The 22,259-nt window shown below is 33.2% G+C and overlaps 1 protein-coding gene across 8 annotated transcripts in view; it reads left to right on the forward strand.

Annotated features, from left to right (window-relative positions):
- Positions 1-22,259, forward strand: part of LOC111427807 (miles to go) — a 42,995-nt gene that overhangs the window by 11,586 nt on the left and 9,150 nt on the right. For 3 of the 8 annotated variants that reach the window (XM_023063117.2, XM_023063116.2, XM_023063120.2), the window contains one exon: positions 18,537-18,718. In XM_023063117.2, the coding sequence (XP_022918885.1) occupies positions 18,537-18,718 (182 nt within the window). Of the gene's footprint in view, positions 1-12,581; positions 12,944-15,483; positions 15,545-18,396; positions 18,487-18,536; positions 18,719-22,259 lie in introns of those variants that run through there. The other 5 variants (XM_023063119.2, XM_071196625.1, XM_023063118.2 and 2 more) reach the window with 4 other exon arrangements.

Below are 22,259 nucleotides of genomic sequence, written 5' to 3' on the forward strand. Positions count from 1 at the left end.
AATAAATTAAACCTAAAAGGTTCTATTTTAAGATGGGTTGGTTTCATGTGAAATTATTCCAGGTACTATTTTTAAGAGTTATACATTTAACAATTTATATCTTTACACAAACAATTTTATCAAAAAGTATTTGATTAAATCTTAGTCTTGTAATCAAATCGATTTTAGTTTTAGCGCTTTTAGCACTTTAACTTACATGCAATCCTTGATGGATTGCAGAGGGATGTTGGTCAGAATCACTTTGTTGGAGACGTAATAAGATGATGAAACGCATAACCTTGTTATCGAATCTCTGTAAGATGTTAATGTTGGAGGTACTGGTGGTAAAAGATAATTGAGTTCAGTGCACTCAATGTGATTAAGGGGGGAATTACATTTACATATCCAAAAATAAGTGCATTTTCAAGATTTTTTTCACTAATATGCAATTATCTATGGACAGAGACACATTTTGGAGTGTATTTTGGGCTTGCTTGCCGATGACAATATTTAATGAATTCATTATTTTTTTCATTAACATTCTTAATTATCTGATTAGTAAGTCGTCTTGAGTTACATATACTTATTACACATAATGTTTCTTTAGATCTTTATCCAGACTTAGGGATCATAACAATTTGAGTCACTTGCCATTTGATGAGAAAATAGTTTATTCGTGGTGTACCAATAAAGTCGAATCTTATAAGCTTATAGCATTTTTCATACAGTTCTTGTAGAACTTTGCCAGAGATCAAGTGAAAACCAGGTGTTTTTATGTGATTCATTTCATTCTGACTTGCTTGACGTCCATAATTTTATGTTTACAGTGATTAAAATCCAATTGGATTGGTGTATGTAGGAAAAGATAGTTATTTCCTTTTCTTCATCAGTAGATATTCAATAGATAACTCTAATTGAAAGAGGTTGGATGCATTATCCACATGTTTTAAGGAAGCTTCTGCTATTTCTTCATTGCTTCTTGACCAACTACTGTCTATACTTTTGATTAGAGTAGTGTGATGATTCTTTAATTCATCTATTAACGTCACTTTTTAAGTATTCTTAAAGTCCTTGAAGCTAGAAAGCTCTTAGAAATTGCAAACTAAACTGTCTCTTCATATATGTATATGTATAATGGCGAATATCTAATACGATTTGAATGTTTTTTACTATACGTTTTCAGTTGCACATTATTGATAACATTTGTAATGAAGCTGAAGTAGATGACTAGATACTACAAATGCAAGAATTGTTATTGTTAATAGAAGATTGGGAACTGCTTAAAAAGTTATTTGAAGACTAAATACTGGTTGCAGAAGATTCTATATTAATGGCAGAAGACTAGGATTGCTTCTAGAAAGTTAGATACTGCTGGAAAAGAACTAGATTCTGCTTGTGAAGATTGAAAATTGCTGGTAGAAAGCTTATAGTTCATTTCTTAATAATATCATAACTAATACCAAATACTAGACATTAAGGTCACTACTAATACTAGATATTATTTACAGAAGGTTAGATATTGCCAATAAAAATTAAATACTGTTTGCATAAGATTATTATATTGATGGCAGAAGACTAGATATTGCTTCTAGAAGACTATATTGCTGGCAGAAGACTATATAATGTTTGCAGAAGATTAGATACTATTAGAACTCTTGAACCAGCTTATAGAGGTTGTAGTGGAGGACGCTTGAGAGTAACTTTCTGGGCCCTGCTTATAAGTCAAAGCTAAAAGGTGATGTTTTTAAATATTAATTCAAATTGTTCAAAATTATCATGAATTTGATTAGAAATGTTTTAAATCTCTAAGAATTACTCAAAATTACGAAGTGTTAAATAACATAAAATCTCTTTAGAATGGATTAGAAAATATTGTATATATAGTAACATTGATGACATTCTATTCATAATACTTAATGAGAAATCTTAAAAACTATTGGATTTGCCATTAATTTGAAAAAAGTGTCTTCATTTATCTTTCGTTATGGTAAATAAATAACGAAAATATCTTGGGTAATCAAAAAGGATAGTTCGTCTCAGATCAATTGCCGGTTACAACATAATTATCCCATTCTCGGTAAAAATCCTACGCTCCGCGTTAATTTCGGTCCGTTCTCCCGCAACGGGTTGTTGTATAATCGGGCATTTGCAGTCGGGTTCTTTGGTTGCAAAACGTCTCTGTTGCACTGCCGCCGCGGCTGAAAGCTGTTGCTTGGCTGCTGCTATTGCTGTTGCTGCTGGCAACGGTCACAAACGAACGAATCGAGGTTTCCCAACGCGGGACACTGTTTATCGCGGTTTTTTCTTTCCGTTTCTATCGCCCGCAGAGTGAATGGCCCCGGAGATGAATGGACACCTATACTTTCGCCTCGAAACGGGCCTATTAACATTATTATTGTGCACGCTGTATCGGTTTTCAACGATCTCTTCTTGCATCAGACCGAAAGATCGATGAAAGACCAGGTTAACTGTTTTTGAAATGTTCAGACTCAATTGTTACGTCAATATCACACCAAAATAAAAAATTACGTCTTTTAGTAAAAAATTGAAAGTTATGGTACTTTTTTTCATACAAGTTTTATGTTAAAAAAATTTGTCGACCCTCGGATTCTACAAGGTTAACTTCATCCTCCAGAAAGAGTAAAGAAAACCCGGGGATCCACATGTGTTATTGATGTAGGCACCGTGTTAACGGCCCGTTGACCGACCCGCGATGTCAGAAAGATCGAGGACAACAACGAAGTCGTTTTACTCTCCACTCTATGCCCGGACGAAAATAAAAATTTAAAAACCCGGACAACCTGTTTTTGTGTCTATTTTCTTTTATTACTTTCAAGTAATCCAACTAAAAAATATCAAAAACTCTATTAAAAAATCTCGTTTTATATCAACATCCAAGTTGAATTCAATTGATCGAAGTGGAATCGGAAGAGATTGTTCTAGTTAAAACTTGAGTGTTTGAGCCGCTTTGGGTTCGTGCTGGAAATACAAACAAAATGTCCAGTGTTTACGGCTTCGCGTATATTTTCGGAGACGCAGATGTTGCTGACCAGAAAAGCTCACGTCAATATTGAAGAAAACCGGGTACTTTTTTCATAATTTTAATCCGTTTTATGATTTCACTCTATTTTCGTATATCTCAGACGAACATTTTTAAATCTCTTCCACGTTTGATCATTTCATCTCAATTAATTATGCATCTATCTATCATCGTCAACGTTGATGATTTTGATCCCACACTAAATAATATATAAGAAAAAGAAGGAAGATAGATTGAAAAATGTTTTAATACCTAAAATGTATATTTTACATTCATCTACAAGAACCGTGGGAAACCTGGTAGTGTGATTATACTCATTAGTTGCTTAGTAATTTTTAATTACAGCGCATAATTTGAGACTGCGGTATTGCACAGATGGCAGTTTAAATTGAAAATTACGTAACAGCAACGGAGTTTGAAGTCAATTTTATCGTTTATTAGAACTATTTATTAGACTACTTTCTATAAAAAAATAATCCGTGCGATAACTTAATCTATCGGAAAGTAAACGTTAATATAAACGTAAATGGACGCGCTCGATCTAGTCGTTTTTATTGTTTATGTTTTTAGAATGTTTAAAAAATTAAAGCACATTTAGTGTGTAGTTAAGCAATAACGAAACGAAAACTACTATTCCAAAGTAAATAATTACGGTGTTAATCACATAATTGCCGTATACGTTAAAAAGAACTTTCTTTCTTTTTGTTACCAGTTCCTGTCTACGTCTTTCCTTGAAAAACACTCATCATCAGACATATTACATCAGAATGTAATTAATTATTGAAAAGGTCAGGTCTCGTGACGGTTGTAGTGGTTTAATAATCAGATTTGGAGACATTTCATTTCAAATGTATTCTGCAATAGAAATCAAAAAAAATCAAGGATATATTATAATTCTACAAAATTATTCATGATAATTTTCATTTTATTATTTTTCTCCTGAATTAATTTCAAAATTACCAATAAAGCTTGGTTAACGTTAATTTAATTATCTTTGTTAAGACGGTGTCGAAGTGTTTTTCAGACGTAAATGATAAAAATGCGATTATTTCTCAGAACAACAAGTCAATGATATTACTTGATAACATAAAAATAAATGTGTAAATGCTGATGTAATTGGATAACGTAATGTTAGAAATAAACAAAAAATAGCTAAGGATATTTGCAATAGCTGAAATATTCTTTTCCGAACAAAGTTGGTTTGATTGATGATTGGATTTCATCAGTTCCGTCGACTCCTAAAAGTTGTTCCCCATCGAAAGTTGAAATCGTAGCTGAAATTAACAAGCAAATATGGCCGGATATATTCTATGTATTCGTAGACTGATTTCGTTGCTTGTTCTAATGAGAGCCACTGTATTTTGTCATCAGTTTTCAGATAACCAAATTATTACAATTCATTTAACACAATTCGTAACTAACTACAATAACTTGCCTATGTTACTTGTCGTATTGTTGTTGCATATTCAGTAGTTTCCAACATTCGCCCGGTTTAAATCACTTGATTTAGAACACAATTTGAATCAAGTATTTTTTATATTAATCAATGATTATTAAGAAAAAAAATAAAATAAAGAAATCGCGATTTTTCCCCACCCTGGTTCCCAACAATCAATTCACATAAACAGCAACGATTATTCTATCTTTATGAAACTCTAGAGACTACCAGTTCAAAGAGATACAGAATTAGCTAGATTTGACGTTAGTGACAAAGATCTTGAATTTAATCCAGATAATAGCAATGAACAAGGAATGATCATATTATATAGTGATAGTCTGGTGAAGAACCACATCTGAGAAAGTGAGATGGAATCGGCATAAATTCAAATCTAATGCAAACAATCCAATTAGTTTGTTTATATTTTGTGGCCTTTGGGTATGATGCTGATTCATCCAATGTGGATTTTCCTGCGATCAATATCGACAGTGTTATTTATTAATAGTACAGTTATCTGTAAAAATAAACCTCTTAATAAAATTTATGTTGTTGTTTATCCATCATAATTTCGCAAAATTGAAACTTGCTTTCCTTCAACATGCGAGATACCTAACCCACACTTACATTGTAATTAAAAGATAATTGCCGTATAGAGTAGTAACAATTTTTGGTGTCTTCTAACACATGTAACTTTTTATTCTCGTTAGTTCTACTCTTCCTTGAGCCAGATTTAGAAACATTCTTCACATAACCCGATTTTCTAAAACGTTTCAAAGTTTTACTCAAAACGGATTGAGTAATTCGTTCCCTATTTGAGTATTCTTCGTTAAAAGGAACACATATTTCTAGTCTTATACCTTACTCAATAATCATTAGAGTTGTTATCCTCTATGTTTCAATTAAAATGACAATTTGATGTTAATGTAGTTTTGGAATGATTTTTTCAAAATAATAATGCTTAAATAGATTTACAAGAAACTGTGATATCAAAAATATTCACTTCAATCATAGGTCTGGGACAAGAGGTGATAAACAGCATATACTTGATTTTTCAGCAAACAATAAAGCTTTTATCATATTGTATTGATTGCGCAAATTCTAAACCAGTATCGATTTTGATTAGAAAATTGTAATTGAAATGACTTTAAATAATTCTAAACTTTATTTAACAAATCCTTTTATAATAACATTTGTACAACAACATTTAATACTTGTTATTTTCCTTCAATACGGTACAGAAAACGGTTATCTTCCGTACAACAAGCGTTGGTCGTGCAAGAAAAGGAATTTAGGTGGCCACAACACGTTTGACATATGTCGTTGTGGTGATTCTTTTCACTAACCTAACCACTATTTTAGTGGTGTGGCTTTTTAGGTCACTATTGTCGCGTGGAACAATGTCCATACTCAAGAAGAGTTGTTGATGCGATTGTTGGGAAAAGCACGAAAGCTATTGGTAATTAGTAACTGGCCATAACCCAGCCGATTTACAGCTGGTTTCTCGCGAGTTATGTTAATGAAAATGTGCCTCTCTTTCCTGGAAGAACTATACTTTGTGTATACGTAGTTTTCCTTTTCAATTCGTAACGGGTAATAAAAAAAAAATTATTTTTTTTCGAAAAAAATCTGTTTGCAATTAAACAAAATGTTTCAACGACGACACACTTTCTGTTTAATCTCTCGTTAACGAAGGCTGAACCTATCATAATTGGACGACCAATTTGGTGTGGCAAATTTAATTGGGGTTCGAAAAATTATACATCTCGTCTGAATGCAACCATTAATTATTAATGCCAATTAAAAGTTTGGTTAAAAATAAATAATCCTTTTCTAACAGATATTGGGAAAAAACTTTCACTACTATTTTCAACGTGAAAACACGCGTCATTGTATTGGATCAACAATCCATAGTTCCTGTTTGGATTAATGAGTCTTCAAAAAAAAATTATCAAATACAGGAAAAAAATATTTTTATGAATTTCAAGTACCGTTAATTTACGATGTAAAAATAAATCGGGTGGGCAACAGGATCGAGGGGAAAAATCACCGTCTTTTCTTTAGCATGCGAGACAACCGAGTATTTCAAGCACGCAATTGCAATTTTACAGTTACGCAGGTCGGCCCCGTGTGGGATTCCTTAGTAATTCTGGTTAAAACTGTGAGTTACTTCAGACTGCGTGAGAGAGTTTTTCTTTAAAAAAATTAAAGCGCCAAGTTAATTTTAAAAATTTGTTATAAAACTATTATGATAAACAATGACTATCAATTCTAGGAATTCCAATAATGTGTATAAAGTTGTTTGTGTAAAAGCGTGATGATGTTACCGATCAAAGTACACAATATAGTTATCTATTAATTTGATAAATATTATGAACACTTCAAAGAATTGTTTAATAAAAAAATATATCCATCAACGTTTGAGAATCAATTTCTAAAACTTCAATATAACTATCCTCGTTTAGACGAACTTTGGATATAACTGACAATATATTTTTAAGTCATAATAATTAACAATCGGGTTTAGCCGTTCGTCTATTAAGACTGCTAACCCCGAATGATTACAATTCTAAGTATAGTATTAGTTCTAGTAATAGTGCTAGTGTAAAACTAGAACTAACAGTACACCTAGAACTAGAATCATTCGGGTTTAGCCGTCTTGAGAGACGTGCGGCTAAACCCGAATATTTCTAGTTCTAGATCTAGTATTAGTTCTAGTAACAATGCTAGTGCAAAACTAGAACTATCACTAGACCTAGAACTAGAATCATTCGGGTTTAGCCGTCTTGAAAGACGTACGGCTAAACCCGAACGATTCTAGTTATAGGTCTAGTTTAGTTTTTTTTACATTAGCACTGTTACTAGAATTAACACTATACCTAGAACTAGAATCTAGATCTAGTGTTAGTTCTAGTTTTACACTAGCACTGTTACTAGAATTAACACTATACCTAAAACTAGAATCATTCGGGTTTAGCCGTCTTAAGAGACGTGCGGCTAAATCCGAATGATTCTAGTTCTAGGTATAGTGTTAGTTCTAATTTTACGCTAGTACCATTACTAGAACTAACACTATACCTAGAACTAGAATCATTCAGGTTTAGCCGTCTTGAGAGACGTGCGGCTAAATCCGAATGATTCTAGTTCTAGGAATAGTGTTAGTTCTAGTAATGGTACTAGCGTAAAATTAGAACTTTTAGGTTTAGCCGTCTTGAGAGACGTGCGGCTAAATCCGAATGATTCCAGTTCTAGGTATAGTGTTAGTTCTAGTAATGGTACTAGTGTAAAATTAGAACTAACACTATACCAAGAATGATTCTAGTTTTAGGTATAATGTTAGTTTTCCCCGTATTAATCCGTTTTGACTCTACTTCGGCTTATTAGAGTGAATTGATAACGATATCTCTTGGTTTAAAATTTTATCGAGTTACATAAAGCAATATCGAAGAGTATCAAATTTTCTTTTATAATGAAACATAATGACTTTGTGTAAAGTTATTGCTGTGTATTATTATTGTTGATGAAAAGAAACGGTTTTTGCTTTCAAGGTCGTAATACTCGGTACGATCATTAAGCTTTTGCGATTTTTTTTCATTCCTGTCGGTCTTGTTTATAAACCTTTCGCTGGTAAAGTTCAGATTACACCAACCGTTTTTTGTACCTTTAATTATCACCCACAAGGACGCGGTGTTTATAAACATAATCCGCTTGTTCACGGTTTTTGTAGGTGGATTATAGAATGTATTAATAAACTTTCACAAAATATTTTTTTAATCATTGAAAGATCTTAATTAATTCTGATTAATAAGTTAAAACAAAAGGAAATAATTAATAGTCATTAATTTAAACGAGCTATAATTACAAGAGGAGTCATAAGAAAGTAAGAAAGATGTTAGAATTACAAAGGACAACAAGGACGTATCCTCATTTTCCACACAATTCTCAATAATAGATGATGGAGTAGTTGCAAAATTGATTTGCGCGCGCACATTTGAGAATTGAATAAAAACGGATGGCAAATAATACGTATTATCTTCGTTCGCGAGGAGAAAGTCCAATTGCAAAATTACAATTTGTGCTATATGGGCCATAAAACAACGTTACGATTCTCCACGCAAAAGATACGGAGACAAATCAAAAGGTAGATGAAGAAAATTCTTTGCAATTAAATTTCTAATCGAATGTTGTGTTAATACATGTTTGGTACGACTCAAACAAATAACAATTAAGATTATTATACGGTTGAATTTAATAATAAATTTATTTTTATAAGGTTTCTTTTTTAAATGATTATTTGGGTCGATGGTAATACGAAGAGGTGGCCTTTCCGATGTAATTGCTTTTAAAGGCCGTCCTTTCTAACTCGTAAGTTATAAGAAGCGCATCTTATGAAGGACGTAATGACATCACTTTAAAATAGTTAAATTTTGAAACAAAAATTTTTGATCATTAAATAAAAATTAGAGTTGATTTAAAAAGCAATAAACGGCTAAAATTAAACCGGGAAACCAATTCGACAAGGCATCGGTTTTGTTTTCCTTGAAAATATATATTTGGATGGCATTTCCGCAAAATCGTAACAAAACGATATTTTAGTGAAGGTTAATTGTAAACATATCGCATTACTTTTGGGCTATTAAAAGTAAAATGATTTGAAAAAAAATAATTGAATTTAGTTTTATTTAAAAATACATTAAATTTTCTGCTTGTAATTTCGTCCGTGGACACTTCCTGTTTGCTTTAGTTCATCTACATCTATAAAAAAATTATCCTTGCGTAACATTTAAAAATAGGCTAATTGATAATCCAACGGGACGACGACAGTTTTTGTTGAGCAATAATCGTTTTTATAAAATCCCCTTTTTGTTTCGTTGTGATATGGGTTCAAAAGGTTACATATTTTAATGTCAGCGAATTGATAACAAATTTTAAAATAACTTCTTGTTTTGTATTAAGTAAAGAAGGAAATTGAAAAAAAAAATATATAACTATCGCAGAAATTAATATGTAACGCTCAAATCGCAACTCATGCATTACTTAAGTAATTACAACTTTGAAAATTACTAACATCTGCTTAGTTACTTAATTTAGGAACGATTTTTTTCAAATTATGAGGAATGACTACGTAAATACGACAATTTGAGATAATGTAGAAATATTCATTAACAATAGTTCCAAAATGTTCTTTGATGAAATTCAATGTATTCTCATACGATTCTAAATTACATATCTACATAATTTTTAGAAGCTTTCCTGAAGATGAGAGGTACAGCTCGAAATCTGCTTTTTATAAAATTGTTTTTTACTGGAATGATAAACTGAAGGAGCTAAAATGGAAATGAGGTTTTGTGATATTGATAGAAGAAGCTATTATGGTCATTTTTATTTAATTATTAAACACATTGACATTATTTTGATGTTTTGTATAAGGAGATTTGATCTAAAATCCCTACAGTTGTATGTGCCAAGAACGAAGGATGAAGCTAGCGATTCTTATCAAAGGATGCAGCCATTGCACGAATTACTATTCATGTAAAGTCCGAATTAATTGGGGGATATTAGAAGTTAGGGGCTAACTTCGTATAAATGTTTTGCTACACCAACGTTTCTTCAAATCAACTTTTTATAACCTTGGTAAAATCACGGATAATAAAAAAATAAACGATTAATTTGATTTTGGAAATCAATCATTTTTGATTATAGCTTATTACAACGACATGCAACATTGAGAACAAATCCTGCAATATTGCGATATCTCTACTTCTATTGATGAAGAACGAATTTCGGCGATAATTATATGGACATATCATTACACTATACACTACCATTACTTTTGGCAACCTGGATACATCACTGACATATCTAAGATGGCTGTAATTAACCTGAACTACGTACTTAGATATCTACGACGATTAACTTGAAATATGCACCTGGCGTAAGCCAGTTTACTCATTGCAATACCGAACCTTAATGGACGTAATGATTCCAATGATATAGATATGTCTGCTCTTTTTATAATAAATTGGATGGTGTACTTGATTTAGCAGTGCTTAAAACAGTGGGAGGTTCTTTAAAATGTTCGTTACACAACATTTTAGACTCTGTAGACGATACTGACCCTGCACCTTTACGAAACCTCTAGAAAGAGGAGGCCAGGGCAACCTATAGCGTCATTGGAAAGAGAAAGACTGCTTATAATTTTCAACATTTAATTCCATCTCTTTGGAAGGAATCATCTGTACGAATTTATAGGGAGATATCTATGTTGTTGGCTATGCTCTTTCTTCATAAAAAGCTATGTAATCTCCATCTAACGCGGCTTTATTTGAGGATTTTGATTATTCTGCTTCACACAACATATTTCGGATATTGATAAAGGAGGCTAAATGTATCATGTATGATCATTTCAACATGACTAACCTAAATAACTTTGGAATTTATGCTTCATTACTATTGTTCATAAAATCTTATCTATTACATCAACTAGCTATGTGATGGTACTTGACTTTAAGTGTTTCACACGACTCCAATACTGCCGTTATTTTTGTCGTTCATCTCAAATCTCAATGATATTACCTAGATATTGAACTGTGATTATGAGCGCCTTCAGAAAGACCTTATTCAAGTAGGTACAAGTTTGATGCCTTTTACCGTTCATTATTTGATATACCAAACCTTTTATGGTATTAATGAATATTCTTAATTGAATATTAGAGAGATTATTATCTGTGCATACAACATACTTTCTGCTCAATGCTCTGACTATCATGTTGAAGAAGTCAAGCTAGCCCGAGTAAAATAGTTAGCATTAGGAGTACTAATAACACATGTTTTATCAAGCTAGGCTCTGACGAACTAGATTAGGGGTGGGTTATTAGCATTTTGGGAGCCTAATATCCAGGATAAATCCCATAGAATTGAATAATAACTGTCAGATCCTCTACTTTATCGGTAAAGGACGCTGAGTTGCAGAAAGCTTCGGTTTATCCATTCCCTATATATTTCAGCTCAAATAAGACGATGGGTTGCATTACCTACTTGCATCTGCACTAGATCTTGATAAAACAATCCTGGATATCCGAAATAACGTGTCCTCGGAGAATGCGAGAAATGGTCTAGAATGTGAGAAGGTATGACACTTACCCGTTCGGCTTCCTTTATAACTTGTGTTAATCCAACTCAGGTTCGTGTCGTAGTCCCGTATCGTAACCGTATTGTATGTCCCGTCATGTTATTTTTTTTTTGATTCCTTCGGTACAGTGGTGAAAGTTACTATTAATTATCTCATTACAGAAATTTGACTTCTTGCTTACTGTTTATGTAACCTTTTTTGATTTACTCAACATTTAAGTTTCACCTGTTTAATTTTCTTCGCTTCACGTTACTTTAAATTTTTCTCGAAAGAACTTATCATTCGATTAAAGTTTTATTTTTATTTTTAGATCGTAGTTTATAGTATCTATAAACTTAAATATATTGTGTAGAAAAAAAATATTTATCGAAATGCTGTTCTTTAAAGTAAAAAAATTTTGAATTTACACATTAAATTCAAAAACTTACTATAAAATTTTAGAAACATCCTTTCATTCACACTGTTGTTAGCACGGTTAATATAAATAAAAAAAGTTTCCTTCGGAAATTTACTAAATAACAAAAATATTATTGCTTTGTGGGGATCCATTTACAAGGTTTTCTCGACTTTTGTATAATGTGCAAAAACGGTTTGAGTTTGGAATCATTACGAGGGGTGGACTAGAAAAAAAAATCTGGAGTGTCTTGAACATTCCGGAACATTCGAATCATTATTATCCCATAAGTTATAGGCGCAGTGCATTCCATAGAATCCCCGCTCCACCAAGTCAACCGTATACTTTATTGCCGGCGCTCGTTCGGGTGCACTAACTTTTCAAAAGTGCGCGCGCACTGTGTGTCCTACTATTCTCCGTAACCAGCCAGTGACCGGCAACTCAGAAACGTTCCTACTTTCGTCCGTGGTACACGTATACTTCGGTATCGAAAAGAAAAAAAAATAGTACGAATCCCCTTTCACCCCACAATCAAAAAAGTTTTAATTTTGGTTTCTCTTTTTGAAAAATTTAAATTCATTGGTCTTCCTTACTTTATCAGCTGCAAATCCCGGTACCGCGCCTCGTGGATATAAATAAAGTTAAATTTTTTTTAATTAAAAAAAATAGTATCAAGTGGTGCTTGAGATATGTGTCTTCTTCCATGTGCTAAGGATATATCTTAAATTAAACCGAAAGTGTTTTCGCGAAGGAAAGTTTTTAACGGACGTGGTGTTCCCGGAGGGATGGTCGCAAGTCAAAGCGTAGTACAGCAGGAACAACTTCCTCCTGCACAAAATGACATGTACTGTTCGGCGATGTCCCAACATTACCACGGACCGGGAGAATACTACGAAGGAACTTATTATGTTCATGGACCACCTCCTGATCTCGCAGGAGCAGGACTACGTCTCCACGACTATTGTAAGTTTTATAACCAATTAAAACGAATCTTCAAAAAAGATAAACGAAAAAGAAATTAATTCTCTACGTCGTCGACTTCAATCAAAACCAATTAAATCTTTGAAATCTCATTTATTCCCTTTTCCTTCGCCACTTCGCGGTTATTGAACTCGCAGTCTACGTTCTACGTGGAGTCGTTTGTCTTTCCCATTTTCACTTTTTAAATAGTCCCGAACGTAACACCATCGTTTTTTTATGGTAATAATGAAAAAGACGCGGTACCGCGGGAATTCACGTTAGCATAATTAGGTACATTACCTTATTAAGTATTGTATGGGAAATTAAACTTTGATGTGGTAATTAGAATAATTGACATAATTTCTTATTAATAACATGTTAAAAATAACTTAGGACATTTTTCCAAAACCTTTTAGATGGGATAATTAGTGAAACAATACTTGAAAGATGTAAAGCTAGAATGGATAAAAGAAAAGAAATAATTTTATTAGAAACTAAGTCAGTTCCGGTTGCGGATTGCTCATGCCAAAACCAAAAACCTCTCTTCTCGAGTTTTCCAATCAACGGCATCGCACGTTCTCCAATGCGCAGCGGCGCCGGCTGTTCACCGAGTGTTCCCCTACTTTCTAAAAACTTTTCAAATGCCGTCTCTAAATAAAATTTCTCTATAGCAAACCGAACAGAATTTATAAAACGAAACAGCTTTACTTTAACAGTTAGCCCCCTCCCTCCGTTTACAGAAGATGAATCTAACCGCTAACTAAACAGCTGACTGACTCACTTTGTGCATGACGAAAGTTTATGTTTCTGGGTAAATTCCTGGTTTGCCAAAACCACGCCGGGAAAACTATACCCAGAGAAGATTGGTGTTGAGACTGGATTTTTTGAAATACTGGGAATTGCAAATGGGAGGAGAGGGATTCGAAATGTGGGACAGGACAACACAAAGACTGTTTACACGCGGGATATCGGGAACCAGGTCGGAACGACTGAAATAAAACTACTGCCAACCGTACGTGTCTACGCTAAATATAGATAAAGTGGGCTATGTATAGAAGGTTTTAAAAATAGATGCACCGGAAGGGAATGTATGGATAACATCGAGTGGTTGTTTTGACTTTGAGAATATACTCTGAATCTTTCAGAAATTTTCAGTTTTTAATTTAAATTAAAACAATCATATTCGCATAACAAATAGGATTGGAGGTAGTATTGTAACTTTATTTTTTGCAACATCATTATCAATTTTGTAGTTTTAATTTAAACTGCAGGAGTAATTTAGCTCGGTATCTAAGTAGCATCATGTAATAGGCAAACAAGTTGCTTCAGAGTTACTCGATTAGCTAGGATACATAGGAAGACGATTTCGTGTTTATACGCTAATTATGTCTTTAATTCGTTTTCGCCATCAGCATTTCGCAATAAATATTTCAGTTGTTACAAACAATTCTATAAAATTTTTACCACACCTGTTAGACGTACTTTAGAAGTAGGAAAATTTTAACAGTACATAAGTGTATATTGATCTAGATGTAGCCATAGGATCCTACTATGAGGTGGTTTCCAATAACGTTGTAACTATGGCTGTGAAACAGACATTTTATTGCAAAAAGAAAATGACATATTCCGCCTGTTACTGTCCCAAACGATCACATGTTTAACACCTCATTACATCTTATTGCCAATTAACAGCATCAGTAAATTTCTTAAGCTAGGGCATAACCATATAAGTTTTTCATTCATAAAATAACCTCGTTGTACTTTTGTTGCACTGAGAGTACATTAAGAAGAGTTCTTAGATCATCAGAATGTTTACTGCTTCCGTTGTCTATTAACTCTAACGGATTTTGACAGCTTATCCACGTTGTAGACATCTATCACACATACAGTTCTTTAACATAGCGTCCTTTGCCCACTAAGTAGAGGATAGGATAGCTGTGTCCTAGATCAATCTTGGATACTAAACACTTCCCTAACAACTCCATCAAAAGAGCTACCCCTAACACAGTTCTTCTTTATCTTGCTATATTAGCTCATCAGACTACATCAACTCATTGAACTGCATTAGGAGAATAATGTATATCTAGGTGGACTGTTTCAGGAAACAGATATAGCAGATATTTGCTAAGACTGCCGCCCATCGAAAAAACCGAAATCTCTCTCTTTCTTAGATGTTACTTAGATTTTACACCAATGGAAGGTGTCAATGTCAAAGCGGATATACATACATTCCTTAACGGAAAATGTCAAGTAACAACAACTCCTGCTCCAAGCTGTGAAGGAAGTCAGCAATTTATTGTGTCAAACTAGATACACGAGCACAATTCCACCGACACCTTTGTGATTACTAGGTCATCAAGTTGTTAATGGCGTTTGCTCTATTGAGCAAGAGTACATCAATCGAAACACAATGGACTTCAACACCTCCACCAAGAAGTTTGGACAACAATTTATATCAATGGAAGATGTCAATGTTCAAGTGGATATATTTTAATTAATGGAAGATGTCAAATTAAAACACTTTCATGTCCACCAGGTCAAGAATATGCTAATGGTAGATGGCTTATACAAGCACAGTTCCACCAACATCGTTATATTTACCAGGTACTAGTACTACAACTACAAATTGCTTGCATTAGAATTGATAGAGTTCAAATTGTGTATAAAACAATACCAACAATTGTAATTCCATTAAATACGGACTAAATAGTTGTAATATTGCGAGTTTGCATCCATATAATTAATATTTATTTTTTCATATACTTCAAATTGGGGATTTTTTCAGATCGTTGATGCATTTCTAAATAATTTCCATTTTGCTTAATGATCCACAGTGGTTCATTTCATATTTTTCCTCTTGAACTTGATTCTGGTCTTGATATTATTGAAACTGTTTGCAAAAAGCAATATCTCTTATAGAGTTATAGTATAAAATTCAAGGTTTTTGAGTTTTTCCAGATAATCTATCCGTTCAATTATGTTGATACAAAACAGTGTTGAAATTCTCTTGTTACTTATCTCTCTTCCAGTTGCTGATACAGTTGCTGTGTCTACAAATAAGAGTACTTTAGCACATCAAGCTGGAAAAATACCACACCTGATTGGTTAAAAATACTTTTTATCAATAACAATTTCGTATTTTTAGATATCAGAATAAGTTAGATTATGAATACTAATTTAAAACTAATTGAAAATACTTGTGATTCTTCTAATTGGGCTACCTTATACTTAAATAGACTGAGAAACTAGCCAATAGAATTAATTTCAGCTACAGCAATAGAATAAATAAAACTTATTCTTAAAATTATATCTTACACATTTCTTATAATTTATTTCTTTTGGCTAGAGTACCTGATCGTGATACAACGCAAATAACATCAAATACATGGTGTTTATTCAATTTGTATTGAATATTTGCTACGTTTCTAAATGTTTTCGAATAATTATATACCCGTAATGAATTAAAAAAATTTTTTCTCTTGGCATCCATTTAGAATTGGAAGGTAATCTTTGGTATTTTAACGCTGGTACATGTAAGCGATAATTACCGGCGTTTGGCATTTGCTCGGAATGTTTCTATATAAACATTCTATTGGCATTCGAGGAATTTATAGAACTTCAGATAACGAAATATATTCCGAAAGATTTGCTGGCAACGGAATAAGTTAATCTTGTAAATAAGACTGGAAAATGAAACCAAACATCGATTCTATTATAAATACCTAATTCTTACTAAACAGTTAAAAGCGCTATTATATCACATTTATCATATTATTTACGCGGTTGATATTTATTGACGTCGTATTCATTTTTAGAAACAGATTAACTGATAACATTTTCATTATCACAATTAAATATTCAGTGGTATTTAATAATAAAAGATTTTTTTTGTAATGTATTTAGTATTTTGGAATATCCTCAATGATAATCATTTATATGGTCGTAAATACACCATAATGAGAAAAGAAGTGTGGTAAAGATTATTATTGCTGGAAGTTCTGGCGAGGTTCCATCAGAAGGATCGATCTACCCGGGACGACGACGATGAGAGCTCGTCGACGAAGACGACCTTGGATAAGTCGTTGTCCCCTGCTGTTGACCTTCCTCCTCGCGCTTCGTCCCGCTCCGTCCGAGGTCTATTGGCCTCCTTACCTTTGCGCGGCGGACTGAATTCCACCGAGAGATCCGAAGCCTAAAGAAGAAGAAGAAGAACAACACGAAGAACTCAAGACAACTCCTCCTTCCTTTTCTTCCTTCACTCGATTCTTTTTCTTATTGTACTTCTTTATTCTCATCTTTACTTAATCTTTTTAACTTGACCAGTACTCTCTAAGAAAAGAAAGAAGTATGTATAGGTGGTCATAACGCCTTCTTAGTCTTCTTAGGAGTGGGTGTAGGAGTGGACAACGTCTTTCTGTGTGGTGTTGTTTAAGAAGGAATGTGTCGCCGCTGGTTAGTATTCATAAAAATTGTCGGCGTTGTGTAGCGGTTTTCCATTTGAAATGTTCACATTCCAAGCGAATGAGTCACGAATTCGCATTCCAATTTCTGCATAACAGCAACGGCAGCAGGAACTAGTGCATCGTTTCAAACTCTCCCATTTATACTTCGCTCGGTGACATCATTCTAAATGTCGTCAACGGAGGAGTCCGCGAGATGCTCGGCGTTGGCCAAACAGCCTATAATTTAAACCGACACACTCTCCTCTTTAAATTATCTCAAAACATTCTCGGCTGTCTGTGTCAAGTGTGTGCATATTAATTCTGACGCTCCTCAAGTTCGAGGAAAACAATTCTGACGTCTTAATTTAAAACTTGAAATAAAATTTTCGAATAAAATGCTGAAAGGAAAAACGGTTTTTTTTAATCGGTGATTTGTTCATGATTTCCTTCAACAGGTACAATTTCCTGCAGAAGATTACGAGCAAAAAGTGCTTAGGACAGCGTGAGAATTGCGTTCAAAGTAGTTTCGTTCTCAGGTTTATTGTGCATACGCACCTCCGTGTGAACAATCTGAGTATTAATATTATTATTATATGGAACAAAAACGCCCTCTTTAAGTTGATGTGAACGGCCTTAACTTTAATTTTAATCATTTCCAAATATTTATTTGGTTAATTCCGCGCTCCTTTTATTACCTACTCTAAAACAATAAAATTTTTATTTTTAACATAAATAATTACCTTTAACTTAATGCTGATTGAAATCGATCAATCAACAAACGAGGAATCGTTATCTTATAAAGATAAACTCGGTGTCATATAAGTTTGTTTGCACGGAAAATAAACAAATTGCAAATAAATTGTAACTAAATAATCATAACCAGTTCATTCACCTTATTTTAAGCACAAATTGATGACGATAACAAAAAAAAATATGCAAATATAAAATGTTTCGTCTAAAATGTTGTCAATGCTATGTGTCAAGTTTTCTGTTAGTTTATGTCATGTTTCTGTTTATCAGGAATATAAAAGAAACATCTTAGGATTTAAAATAACTAAATTAACGAAGAAAACTTAATGAAAATATATCAAGATTTTTTTCTGGGTAATTGTTTGTTAATCAATTTAAATTGAGGAAAAAAAATTTTTTTGTAGGTCCCGTAACAGTTCCAATGGTATCAACGAATTCATCCCCACCAGTGGCAATGCCAGTTCAAGTTCCTCCAGGACACATGGTGCAACAGATCGTTGATGAAAACGGTACCTTGCGTCACGTCATCATCTCAACCCAACATCCACCAGGAGTGCTATTACCACCACACAACGCACCTCATTATGTAAGTAACGAATTTTAATTAACAAAAGATATTTCGGTGTCTAAATTTAGTTATTTGTTGCAAACAAATAGTTTTTGAAAAATTAATTATTCAACGTATACATATTCATACAAAATACAGCTAACTAAATATGAATCTGAATGCTATTCAAACAAGTTATTATTGTACTAGAATATTTTTTGCATATGAATGAGTTTCTTTTACATATTTGTGTAGTACAGTAAAATCTTGACATAACGGACAAAATATTTTAAATCGTACTATTAATATTATCTATTTAATACATAGTATATTTCAATATCAACGTTAACGCTCATAAGTAGATAGAATCCAACTCTGTTTATTCTTCAAGTTGCTCTATTTCATGTTCATAGATAAACTCGGGGTATTCCCCTAGTTGTCTATACGATGTATAAATCAAGGACGGTAGTTCTAGAAACTCGAATGATTCTAGGTCTAGTGTTAGTTCTAGTTTTACACTTCCACTAGTCTTAAAACTAAAAACATTTGGGTTTAGCCACACGTCTCTCAAGACGGCTAAATCCGAATGATTCTTGTTCTAGGTATAGTGTTAGATCTAGTAACAGTGCTAGTGTAAAAGTAGAACTAACACTAGCCCTAGAACTAGAAACATTCGGGTTTAGTCATCAAAAATTTGATACCGTGCAGGGTGTGTATTGCAGAAAACTGCAACTTCTAAATTCTCCTTGTCAGTTTTTCATGTTTTATTACCAAATCGAAGATGTAACAAAATTTAAAATCATTTGTAACCAATTACTACTAATAGTATCCGAACGTCCATTCCATTACAGATCCATTACGTTTATCCATTACGTCTCGTTCCCTTGTAATCGTGAAACCGTTTAGAGTAGATGTGCGTATTTGTGCATCGGACAACGTCATTTATCATATTTAGGCCGATAATCGCTTAAAAGGTATTTATTTCCTCCATTAATGTTTCTTGTTTTTGTTGTAAGTCCAGGTAGAACTTTTACGATAATTTTAACTTTCGAAGGTCACTTAGGTGTTTTTAACATTTCAATGTCTGGTCATCTTAATTTATTACTTATTATTTTCAAATTTGCTCTTCTCTTCATAGAACATGTTATCGCTGTTTGTATCCGGTTTTTTGACACTCAATTCCGAGTATCATCATCATTCTGGTTAATTTCTTCTAAAAAAGTCTAAAAGTTTATCTCTACAATTATCTCATTCTCGGATATTCTGAATAAACATGTATTCAAACTATTCAATGTTAGTTTCAAGTTAAAAGTAATCAATTAAAGTCGATTAAAAGTAAATATTTTTGTCTAAAAAGGAAAAATGATTTATGATAACAGTGATTTCGCCACACAAAACTAGATTGTTTTTGTTTATAAGTTGTGAAATTTTCTTCCGACTTTCTATGAATCGATAAAATTTGTTAAAAATTGAACAAAAAATTAAATTTCACATTAAATTTGTCACTAATCAATGAATGGCACCCAATAGCTATTAATTACTCCTAATACCTTTCGTTTTTAGTTGCGTTGCGTTACTCCAATGACGCTTTTAAAGGCTTTTATTACCATTTCAATAATTCCCAGTATATCCCAAAGGCTCTCATTCAAAATACTTCTTTATTACATCTTTATCATTTTTTTTTCAATAAATAAATTTTTCAAGTCATACATATATGATATAACATACTAAAATTCTAATGATTTCTGTTAAAATGTCACAAGAATGACTCAGATACCAGTGGCTTGGGTTAACTTGATTCTAATTAATGATTCACATCATCGTTGTCGCCGAGTCTGTCCTATTGGCCAACACAGTCATTTGTACCGTATGGCATCGTGAATGGAATTATTAGGTTTCTTTCTGGATTGAGAAAATGAGTCATAATTTGTTATTGCAGAAGAAGCTTTCTTCAACGTTATATAACTGGGGATTTTCAAGACTTTATTTCAGGCTAAATTAATTATGGAAGCAAGATGTGTTGAATCACCGAGTTAAAAAAGTTTAGAAGCAAGCAACAAGTGACTAAGATCTTTTTTTAATCACTAGGAAGTTTTAGTTTACTACTTTTTGTGTTAACATCCTGCTGCCATAAGTTCCGTTTGGTCAGTAATCTCATCGTGTGGAGCTTTTCAAGATAACGAACATTATCAGTAATCGCATCCGGTTCCTGCTATAAACAGATACCTTGAGACGACCAACTTTTGCAAAACCCGTTTCTCTTATCGTTTCCAGACGACGACGCGACGTGCAAAACGTGACTGAACGAAAAAAAAAAAAAGAACGTATTGCTTTCAACTTTTCACTCCGATCCACGCTTTTAATTTAACAACGCCAATCGATCTACCTCCAACTCTAACCTCCTCCCGGGTTTATCTCACCGGGAACGTAAACATTTACTTCTACTATCTGAAAGGGTTTTACGTGGCATATGTAATTACGTTTGCATCGTTTCAACGTGAATCACGCTCAAAGTTCGTTTCTCTTTCTCTTTTTATCTACACTAATCGTATACTCGACGCCAAAATGGCGAATAAAAAGGAAAGAAAAGAATGCACTTCCGGCGTTCGTTTACAAAGATTAGACGAAAAGTTCTTGGAATCGACCGGGTTGTTGGAATTTGAAACCGAGGTGCCCTTAGGCAAGGCCACCTTTGCCGAGGCCCGGATGGTATGCGTTTGAGAGCAAAGAAGAGCCGCCGTCGCGCCGCCTTCCTCCACGACCAGTTACGGCAGCTTGAAGAAGAAAAGACCACCTCTAACGAAGACCGAGTCGATGGTGGTCAAAAACATCACCTTCTTCTTGCTAAACCGCCTCCTCTGGGTCGGTATCGGCGAAAAGGTCAATAAACCCAACGAGTTAATTGGACGGAAAGAGAGATCAAAGAGTCTTGTTCTTTACTCAATCCAAACTTAATTTTCTTTTTACTTTTCTATTTACTGAATGCGATGTCACCATTGGGTTTTTTCTAAGTGAGATGATAAAAATAATGTATGATGTCACAATTATTTTTATAGTAGTATTTTTTATAATTGTTATCTTAAATCGTAAGAAGACGCCGACCCGGTTTGGTCATTGAAAAGTGCAATTCCAATTTAACTGCGAATGTTCACGGTGAATGAAATTCGTCACGCGAGTTATTTATATTTTATCACTTCCTTTGTTGGTAGATTAACCAACTCGCACTATTATCGCGTCCTACGCAAGGCTTATATCAAGGTCATCGTTAATCCAAGAGGCGTCAATATACAATGTATCCTAATTTTAGAATACAGAAGATGTATTTTAATTAATGAATCTTATAAATTTTTTTAATACTTTTCATCACGCCCATTAACCATGACTTAATATCTTATTATTCAAATTTAACACTGAATTAGAATATAAAGACTTTTAAACTTGAAACATTGTGATAAGAAGTAAATTAATAAAGTAAAAACACTTAAAACCAATCCCATCAGCTTATAAATAAGCTTACTTTTAAAGTTTGTCCTTTCAAATTAACAAATAAATGGTGCGATCTTTATAAATTTTAATCCTG

The sequence above is a fragment of the Onthophagus taurus genome, chromosome 6 (assembly GCF_036711975.1).
Source record: "Onthophagus taurus isolate NC chromosome 6, IU_Otau_3.0, whole genome shotgun sequence".
NCBI classification, from domain to species: Eukaryota; Metazoa; Arthropoda; class Insecta; order Coleoptera; family Scarabaeidae; genus Onthophagus; species Onthophagus taurus.